Source organism: Triticum dicoccoides, chromosome 2A, assembly GCF_002162155.2.
Source record: "Triticum dicoccoides isolate Atlit2015 ecotype Zavitan chromosome 2A, WEW_v2.0, whole genome shotgun sequence".
NCBI classification, from domain to species: Eukaryota; Viridiplantae; Streptophyta; class Magnoliopsida; order Poales; family Poaceae; genus Triticum; species Triticum dicoccoides.
The window spans coordinates 120,162,837-120,173,417 of NC_041382.1; the positions used below are offsets into that span (position 1 = coordinate 120,162,837).

At 42.2% G+C, this 10,581-nt stretch overlaps 1 protein-coding gene across 2 annotated transcripts; it reads right to left on the reverse strand.

Moving 5' to 3' along the window:
* Positions 1 to 2,685: 2,685 nt before the first annotated feature.
* On the reverse strand, positions 2,686 to 6,252 carry LOC119353726 (signal recognition particle 14 kDa protein-like). Of its 2 annotated transcripts, none has more exons than XM_037620381.1 (5): positions 5,559 to 6,252; positions 4,569 to 4,781; positions 4,198 to 4,291; positions 3,989 to 4,098; positions 2,686 to 3,025 (listed from the first exon to the last, which is right to left on the reverse strand). In XM_037620381.1, exons 2-5 carry the CDS (start codon positions 4,644 to 4,646, stop codon positions 2,930 to 2,932), a joined length of 378 nt encoding a protein of 125 aa, XP_037476278.1. In that variant the 5' UTR covers positions 4,647 to 4,781; positions 5,559 to 6,252; the 3' UTR covers positions 2,686 to 2,929. The 2 variants fall into 2 exon arrangements, with proteins under 2 accessions (XP_037476278.1, XP_037476279.1); XM_037620382.1 differs by lacking the exon at positions 5,559 to 6,252 and adding an exon at positions 5,408 to 5,540.
* Positions 6,253 to 10,581: the final 4,329 nt, after the last annotated feature.

The window sequence follows — 10,581 nt, forward strand, 5'->3', positions numbered from 1 at the left end:
ACTTTCTCCTTTTTTGCCTTCTCCACACAACCTCCATCATCATATTCTATTCCACCCATAGTGCTATGTCCATGGCTTGCGCTCATGTATTGTGTGAGGGTTGAAAAGGCTGAAGCGCGTTAAAAAGTATGAACCAATTGCACGGCTTATCATCGGGGTTGTGCATGATTTGAATGCTTTCTGTGGTGAAGATGGAGCATAGCCAGACTATATGATTTTGTAGGGATGAGCTTTCTTTGGCTATGTTATTTTGATAAGACATAGTTGCTTGGTTAGTATGCTTGAAGTATTATTGTCTTAATATCAAATGATAGACTATTGCTTTGAATCACTCGTGTCTTAATATTCATGCCATGATTAGATTACATGATCAAGATTATGCTAGGTAGCATTCCACATCAAAAAATATCCTTTTTATCATTTACCTACTCGAGGACGAGCAGGAATTAAGCTTGGAGACGCTGATATGTCTCCGTCATATCTATAATTTTTTATTGTTCCATGCCAATATTATACAACTTTCATATACTTTTGGCAACTTTTTATACTATTTTTGGGACTAACATATTGATCCAGTACCCATTGTCAGTTCCTGTTTGTTGCATGTTTTTTGTTTCGCAGTAAATCCATATCAAACGGAGTCCAAACGGGATAAAAACTAACAGAGATTTTTTTTGGAATATATGTGATTTTTGGGAAGAAAAATCAACGCGAGACGATGCCCGAGGGGGCCACGAGGCAGGGGGCGCGCCCCAGGGGGTCAAGCGCACCCTGGGCCCTCATGGCCACCCTGTAAGGAGGTTTATGCCCTTCTTTCACCGAAAGAAAGCTAATATCCGGATAGGGATCGTGTTAAAATTTCAGCCCAATCGGAGTTACGAATCTCCGGGAATATAAGAAACGGTGAAAGGGCAGAATCTGAAAACGCAGAAACAGAGAGAGACAGAGAGACAGATCCAATCTCGGAGGGGCTCTCGCCCCTCCCACACCATGGAGACCATGGAACAGAGGGGAAACCCTTCTCCCATCTAGGGAGAAGGTCAAGGAAGAAGAAGAAGGGGGGCTCTCTCCCCCTCGCTTTCGGTGGCGCCGGAACACCGCCGGGGGCCATCATCATCACTGCAATCTACACCAACACATCTGCAATCTTCACCAAGATCTCCATCACCTTCCCCCCTCTATCTACAGCGGTCCACTCTCCCGAAACCCGTTGTACCCTCTACTTGAAAATGGTGCTTTATGCTTCATATTATTATCCAATGATGTGTTGCCATCCTATGATGTCTGAATAGATTTTTGTTGTCCTATCGGTGATTGGTGAATTGCTATGATTGGTTTAATTTTCTTGTGGTTATGTTGCTGTCCTTTGGTGCCTATCATATGAGCATGCACATGGATCACACCATAGGGTTAGTTGTATGTTGATAGGACTATGTATTAGAGGGCAAGAGTGACAGAAGCTTCAACCTATCATAGAAATTGATACATACGGGGTTGAAGGGGGACCAATATATCTTAATGCTATGGTCGGGTTTTACCTTAATGAATGTTAGTAGTTGTGGATGCTTGCTAATAGTTCCAATCATAAGTGCATAGAATTCCAAGTCAGGGATGACATGCTAGCAGTGACCTCTCCCACATAAAACCTGCTATCGGTCTAGTAACGTAGTCAATTGCTTAGGGACAATTTTGCAACTCCTACCACCACTTTTCCGCACTCTCTATACTAACTTTATTGCTTCTTTATCTAAACAGCTCATACTTTTTATTTGCGTGCTCTTTATTATCTTGCAAACCTATCCAAAAACACCTACAAAGTACTTCTAGTTTCATACTTGTTCTAGGTAAAGCAAACGTTAAGCGTGTGTAGAGTTGTATCGGTGGTAAATAGAACTTGAGGGAATATTTGTTCTGCCTTTAGCTCCTCGTTGGGTTCGACACTCTTACTTATCGAAAGAGGCTACAATTGATCCCCTATACTTGTGGGTTATCAAACTCCTTCATCCAGACTCCTACATTTGCTGCTTCCGAAGCAGCTATGTTCTCCGCTTCACATGTAGATCCTGCCACGACACTCTGCTTGGAACTGCACCAACTGATAGCTCCACCATTCAATAACACTACAAGAAATATGTCAACTTGTGACCTTGACTATGGGTCACTGAAAGGTCATTGTTTTTCATTTGCGACCTTTTTGTGACCAAAAACAGAAGGTCAAAAGATGGCGGTCGTAAACTGAAATTAACGACCTTCTCTGTGAGAAGGTCCTAGACGTTTACGACCAAAATATGCCTATTGTTTTGGTTTGGTCACTAGCAGCCTCCCCATGCCACGTAGGCATCTGACGTGGCAATCTGATGTGGCACAAGAATCAGCCCGGTCCAACTCGATGTTTATATGGGCCAAGCCCATTAATTCAGCCCATTTATATATTTTTTCCTATGAATTTTTTGTTAGCTTCATGGGCCAAGCCCAACAATTCGGCCTTTTAATTTTCTGGGCCATGGCCCTTTTGCAGACCATTTCATTAAGCCTTTTTGTTCATGTTTTCCAGAAATAAACAATGTTCCAGTCGACTATTATTTGGGACATAGTCTTTTTAGAGCCCATATATTATTTGGTCCAATAGAATATTTGGTCTTTTTATTCACTAATCTCCAGTTTACACATTTGAACAGCAAACACTCAATAATTCTCTTGATTAAATTTCATTTCACTCATGCAGCTCACTACATCATAGTACATGACAATCATTCAAAATAGGCCGCCACACACCATGGAAGGAAAATAAATAGTACTGCTCTTGGAAGAAAAATAAACAGTACTAGGTAGTATTGTTTACTAGGCAGTAGACGAGTACATCTCATTTCAAATAAACAGTACTACTCTTGGAAGCAAAATAGGCCACCACACGCCATGGTGCGCCATCTTACTCGATCTGGCCCCAAGTAACCAGCAGCGCTGCTTGCTCCCTTGGCCCAGCTCCTTGCTGCTGAGGATGGACGAGACTCGGATGCGGAGCTCCCTGCACATGACATATTGTGTCAATGCTTGCAGCAATAGAAGGAACTCACATACCATAGAACTTGCACAATAGTGTATCAACACCCCAAAGATTTGACTGAATTGAACTGTTATATAACCAAGTTAGAGCTGGCAGAAGTTGCAGGTAAATAAACATCCATAGAGCTAACCTGCTGTATTTCTGTAGAAAGAAGCATCAAGTCACTATTCTATGCAAAAAACTAGCCCATACATGCACAGACACCAGAACGGTACATAGAATGAAGCACATGGCTAGTGCTTGCTACCCTGACATTTCAGGCATTCTACTGTTTAGGAGATTTGACTTCCAGCAGAAAATTAAGTCTATCAACAACCCTAGCTAATAATAGAAAATTAAACTGTATACTACCAGGCAAGACACAAACTGCTAGTCCTGATATGAAGTGCAAGCATCTTCAGTAGTTGAATCTAACACATAGTCATATATCAACCAATAGTAAGGGGGAAAAAGAACAGGGAACGACAAGGTTCAAGGCTGTTACAAGCATGTACTCCCTCCGATCAAAAATAAGTGTCTCGGCTTTGAATTAAGGAGGGAGTACATAGAAACCAACAACCAGGAGATTAATATAAGTTCTTCCATTATCAGAAACAGACATTCTGAAACCAACGAAAATCTAATGTAAGTTCTTCCATTATATTTACCGACCTACCTATCGATTTCTCAACACCAACAAACAGTCCTCAATTGGAAGTAACAACCAACAAAAAATCTATTTAGCATGTGAGCAAACTGGAGTTGTTTCAGTTCATACAGCAGATACACGAAGGAAATATGCAAATGTCTGATCTATAATTCACAATCATAGCACACAAGGGGGCTAAATAACGGCATCCTGATTACCATCAGGCACAGAATCAAGGCAAAACACATCCAGCAGACATAATGCCGAACCAGCAGCAGGGAGAAAGTGAATAATACCGAGGTGGAGATGTTCCTCTTGCCATCGGTGGCACAGACCAGGCACCAGTACTCAATAGGCTCCCCCTTACTCGCCATCTTCTTCAACCTAGCCTGACACTTCATCGACGCTGCGCACATCGAACAACTCGTCACATCAGAGTTTCTGAACCCATCAAATCTACAACCCACACCACACGAATCAGCTGTAAGGGTAGGGGTTCTCTCACATCGCTTCATGGTGACCCACATAGAGCCCTTCTCTGTGCTCCTCTCGCACATGCTGGTCAGATTGTTCAGGAAGAGATCTGCCTGGATCAACACCTGCACAAAACACGCAATGCGGGAAAACATGGTCAGAAACAGTTTGACAAAGCAGGGCGGAATTTCCTGCTATCTGATGAATTAAAAAAACAAGAGTGGACATCTCACAGTGAGTTAACTATCTGATGAATTTAGTAAAATTCATACTAGCATTCACTGACTTGTCCTATACTAGACAGGAGGTCCAATTAAAATTTGGGTACATTAATAATCAGATTACAGGTGAAAAATAACAGTCAGCGGAGTATTCAGTAACTAGATTAGATGAAAGAGGGACCTGCTGCGCAAGCTCCCCGGTAGGGCATATGCAGATGGCCTGGGGAGTCCTGCGGCTGGGGTCGACGCGGCTGAGCATGCCGAGGACGAAGCAGGTGGTCTTGCCGGAGCCGTTGTGCGCCTAGGCTACGAGGTTCTTGTAGAGAGACGTGAGGATCATGGGAAGCGTGACAGCCTGGATCTTGCTGGGACGTCTGAACCCCATCTCGTCAACCTGTATGCAACAACATAATGATTACCAACAGGATATAATAGTGACATACTATAATCCAGAGTATAGTTCAACTAATCACACTAATCGGGACAGTACGCAGTTAACTAAAAGCCAAGAGTTTGTAGTATCAAGCAACCAAAAATATAACACCTTTACCCTGGCAAAGAGCTTAGCATCAAGCCTACTTAGCCTTTCCAGCCACGCAACATCAGTGTTCGTAGACATAGTTAATTTCTAGCAATTACTAGTAGGATTTATGAATTGCATCATGATTAACTTGGACAGTCGACAGGGCTACCAGCTGAAAACGCACAGCTCCTTACAAGACAAGCAAAACATTTTAGAGCAGCACAGTCACACCACATTTTTAGTGAATTACAGTGCTCGAATTGCCACTGACACTGGACACAAGCAGCTGCACAACTAATGCATCAGCAGACAAATAATGAACTAGAATACGCCCTTTTATGCATATTAATGCACATCAAGGAAACATCAATGGCAAAATACCATGACAAAAGCATAGAAGTCTTTGTGATACTTCCAGAATTATCATACGAAAAGAAGGGTTGCATAATACTCAGAAGTCAATCATCAAAACTCTTGTATCAAACACAGGTGCATACCCACTTCCTCCCCCTCCTACTAGTACGCCAGCCACTACCCAGTCTGTCACCACCTCTTCTCTCATCGGCCATGGTGAAAGCCTTCGACTACCTGAAGAGCATCTTCAGGTTTTTAGGACGATGGCGCGGAAAAGGAAAGCAGGGGGCTCACCGAGATGACGAGGATGGCACGGAGGCCGATGCCCTTCTTGGTCCAGGCGAGCAGGTCGCGGGCCAAGTTCCTGGAGGCATCCCGCAGCCACGGCACGGCCTCGCAGGTCCCCGCGCGGAGGCGCTGCAGCAGCGGATCCCCGCCGTCGCCGGGTGGACGCTGCGATGGGACTCACCATGGCTTCGTTAGGGCCGTATCTGGAGCGCAGGGAGGGCAGGAAGGAGGGGAGCAGTTGCGCGAGGGGAATGAGCTGCCGGAGACCTGATGATCCCGTTGACGTCGTCGCCGTTCTGATTTGCCGGAGGCCCGTGGCCGGCGTGAAGCATGCACGCGCGCGCCGGCAAGAAAGACGACCGCGACGCCATGGCTGTTCCTGTACTGGTGGATCTGAGGGGGTGAAGGCTAGGGGAGAGGGTCCGTGGCGGAGACAAGGTCAGTGGTGGTGGGTGGGGGTGGCGGCGGTGGGAATCGCGGGAAGGGGCTCGCTCTCTCTCGATCTAGACTGGATCGGGATCGGTTCGGTGGGTGGGATCGGGAGGGGAGGGGACAGGGGATCATGTGCCGTGGGAGGACGCCGGGGACAGGGAGGAGGTGGCGGAGGCGATGAGACGAGGACGAGGGAGGAGGAGTAGACAGACAGCGGCGGGGGAAAAGGGAGCAGGAGCGGCAGCGACGATGGGGATAAGTGAGCTAGGGTTTTCGTGGGTGGGTGAGGATGAGAGGGAGGGGGAGAGCGACGAGGAGGGGTGTGTGGGCTGCCGTTGGATCCGGGCGCATTCGACGGTGCTAATCCATGATCCGCGTGAGATGGTTTTGGACCAATCAAAACGCAGTACCCCTTTGATGATTTTAAGACCATTTAAATTGGTCATAATCGATTGAAAATAAGATGTTAAAACATGTCTGCTATTTGACGGCCTAGAAAATTTATAAAAACAAATAGAAATCAAAAAACTTTGCATTGTGTCACCAAGTGTGACCTACTTTTCAATAAGAATACCAAACTTCAAATAATGCAAATATCATAAAAAAGTGTTCTCGGAAATAAGTTTTCTGTAAGAGAATTATTTTTCAAGTGCCCAAAATGATTTTTTTGAAGAACCTAGCAAATATTTGTTGCAAATTTGGCCACATCAATTTTATAAAATCTTAGGTCATATTTAATGTTCAGTTGACCAAATGTTGCCTAAGGAAGTTTTCATTTTCTTTGGACGAAAAATTCATTTTCCATTTTTTCGAGTGCCCAAAATGAGTTTTTTTGTGAAGGACCTACCATATATTTGTTGCAAAATTGTATCTAATCAATTTTGTAAAATACTAGGCCATATTTAATGCACAATTGATCAAATAGTTGGGTGTCAAAAAATTTCATCCACCTCTCGTGAAAAAGACAAATTCCTGCCGATTCAACAGGAAGCGGGTCAAATTTAAACTATAGCTACATCATAGTTCGCTCTTTATTTTTTCCAAAAATCATTTCTCGGTACATAAATATCTACTTAATCAGAGAAACATCAAAAAAAATTCCAAGGTTCAACCACTAGCTAGGAACGGTCAAGCCCGCCGTTTTGACCGCATTTTGAAACGGGCATAACAAATTCAAAAAAAATCAAAAAATTGGAAAACCTTCGCATTGTGTCATCATATGTGACCAAGTTTCCAGGAAAAATAATAAACTTGTAATATGACAATTATTTTTAAAAAATGTTCTCAGAAATGAGCTATCATGCGTGAAGATTCATGGCTTTCAAGCCAAATGATCAATCTTATGGCCACGTTCATAGCATAGTTTTTTCAAATGATCTCATATTGTGCACAAGGGTGCATCTTGGAATTCCAAACAATGTTGCCTAAGGGAGTTTTCATTTTCTTTGCACGGAAAATTCATTTTCCATTTTCCGAGTGCCCAAAATGAGTTTTTTTGTGAATGACCTACCATATATTTGTTGCAAAATTGTACCAAATCAATTTTCTAAAATACTAGGCCATATTTAATGCACAATTGACAAAAATGGTTGGGTGAAAAATCTTTGATCCATCTCTGGTGAAAAAGACAAATTCCCGCCGATTCAGGAGGAGGCGGGTCAAATTTAAACTACAGCTGCCTCATAGTTTGCTATTTATTTTTTCCAAAAATCATTTCTAGGTACATAAGTATCTATTTAATCAGAGAAACATCAAAAAAATTCCAAGATTCAACCATTAGCTAGGAACGTTCAAGCCCGCCGTTTTGACCGCATTTTGAAACGGGATAAAAAAATCAAAAAATTGGAAAACGTTCGCATTGTGTCATCATATGTGACCAATTTTCTAGGAAAAATAATAAACTTGTAATACGGAAATTATTTTAAAAAAGTGTTCTCAGAAATGAATGAATATTCATGAAGATTCATGGCTTTCAAACCAAGTTTCTAGGAAAAATAATAAACTTGCAATGCATGAAGATTCATGGCTTTCAAGCCAAATGATCAATCTTATGGCCACATTCATGGCATAGTTTGTTCAACTGATCTCATTTTGTGCACAAGGGTGCATCTTGGAATTCCAAACAATGTTGCCTAAGGGATTTTTAATTTTTTTTGCACGAAAAATTCATTTTCCATTTTTCGAGTGCCCGAAATGAGTTTTTTTGTGAAGGACCTACCATATATTTGTTGCAAAATTGGACCAAATCAATTTTCTAAAATACTAGGCCATATTTGATGCACAATTGACAAAATGGTTGGGTGTCAAAATCTTTGATCCATCTCTGGTGAAAAAGACAAATTCCCGCTGATTCAGTAGGAAGCGGGTCAAATTTGAACTGCAGCTGCCTCATAGTTTACTATTTATTTTTTCCAAAAATCATTTATAGTTACATAAGTACCTATTTAATCATAAATACATGGTTTGGTGGCGATACATTGAGGTTTGGGCGGTGGCCGAGGCCCCCAACTCTAGAGCGCGCAAACTCGCATGCCCGCCGCGTGGTCGCCGCGTGACTGTGGCGTTGCCATGTGTTCTGGGCAGCCTAGGCATGTCTAGTGGGTTGGGCACTCCCCAGGTAGGTGCTAGGAAGAAAATTACAACATAAGATTCTCACGAGGAGACCGATCGATGCTCAAACATGAATTAGAAGCCAAGTGTTTGATTAGCGGTACGGGAAATGTACATGGCTAATGGGCATGAGTTTTTGGCTGAGGATGATTAGTTACTAAGAAGACCGTCTTCACAAATTTTCAGCCCAAAAGGAGGAGCCTAGGTGGTACTTGCTTTGCAAACTACCACACTAGACATAAATATGAATGTTGAAGCTCGGCTCAAAATAATAAATGGATTGAGCTGGCATTTGGTGGAGGGTGGTTATTTGGGCATAGGAAAGCACTGTAGAAAATGGATACTATTTGGACATGCCAAAGTGGTACTTCCTTCACAAACTGTTGTTCTGAACAGAATAGGAAAATGAATATTTTTGAATTATTTTTGAACTAGGCAAGGAAGGTTTTTTACATATTTGATGAAGATATGACCCAAAGAATTTATGAGATTTTTTGGGGAATTTTGGGAATGACAGAAATATAGGTTGCTTCACAACCTAGGGCAAAAACTGCCACATGGACATGACACATAGGCAAAACTGATGAGGTGGCGCCTAGTCATAGCAACCCACCACAATTTACAAGGCTATGACCATCTATATTGGTTGTTAACAACTAGAAATAAGGCAGCGGACCAGCACTGTTTGCTTTATGACCATTTTGTGTAAGGAAATTACGACCTTTCTGACCAAAATGGTCGCAATGGTTTAGGGTTTGGAGCCCCCCGAATAGCTTTTGACCAATTGGTCTCAAATGGTCATAGACCTATGACCAATTCTTCCAGGGTCACTGACAGAAGGTCACTAGTTGACGTATTTTTTGTAGTGTAAAAATGTGTATCCGGTTTGTGACTTAGAGTCATCCGAATCAGTTTCAAAGTTTGCATCGACGTAACCATTTACGACGAGCTCTTTGTCACCTCCATAAACGAGAAACATATCCTTAGTCCTTTTCAGGTATTTCAGGATGTTCTTGACCACTGTCTAGTGATCCACTCCTGGATTACTTTGATACCTCCCTACTAAACTAATAGCAAGGCACACATTAGGTCTGGTACACAGCATTGCATACATGATAGAACCTATGGCTGAAGCATAGGGAATGACTTTCATTTTCTCTCTATCTTCTGCAGTGGTCGGGCATTGAGTCTGACTCAACTTCACACCTTGTAACACAGGCAAGAACCCTTTCTTTGCTTGATCCATTTTGAACTTCTTCAAAACTTCATCAAGGTATGTGCTTTGTGAAAGTCCAATTATGCATATTGATCTATCTCTATACATCTTGATGCCCAATATATAAGCAGCTTCACCGAGGTCTTTCATTGAAAAGTCTTATTCAAGTATCCTTTTATGCTATTCAGAAATTCAGTATCATTTCCAATCAACAATATGTCATCTACATATAATATCAGAAATGCTACAGAGCTCCCACTCACTTTCTTGTAAATACAGGCTTCTCCAAAAGTCTGTATAAAACCATATGCTTTGATAACACTATCAAAAAGTATATTCCAACTCTGAGAGGCTTGTGCTACCTCTTGAGCACTATGTTGGTTTTCCCTTGAAGAGGAAAGGGTGATGCAGCAAAGTAGCGTAAGTATTTCCCTCAGTTTTTGAGAACCAAGGTATCAATCCAGTAGGAGGCCACATGCAAGTCCCTCGTACCTACAAAAACAAATAAGAACCTCGCAACCAATGCAATAAAGGGGTTGTCAATCCCTTCATGGTCACTTACGAGAGTGAGATCTGATAGAGATGATAAGATAATATTTTTGGTATTTTTATGATAAATATTAAAAGTAAAGATTGCAAAATAAAAGGTAATATAAATAGCTTGTTGACGAAAGATGAATATAATGGAGAATAGACCCGGGGGCCATAGGTTTCACTAGTGGCTTCTCTTAAGATGGCATAAGTATTACGGTGGGTGAACAAATTACTGTC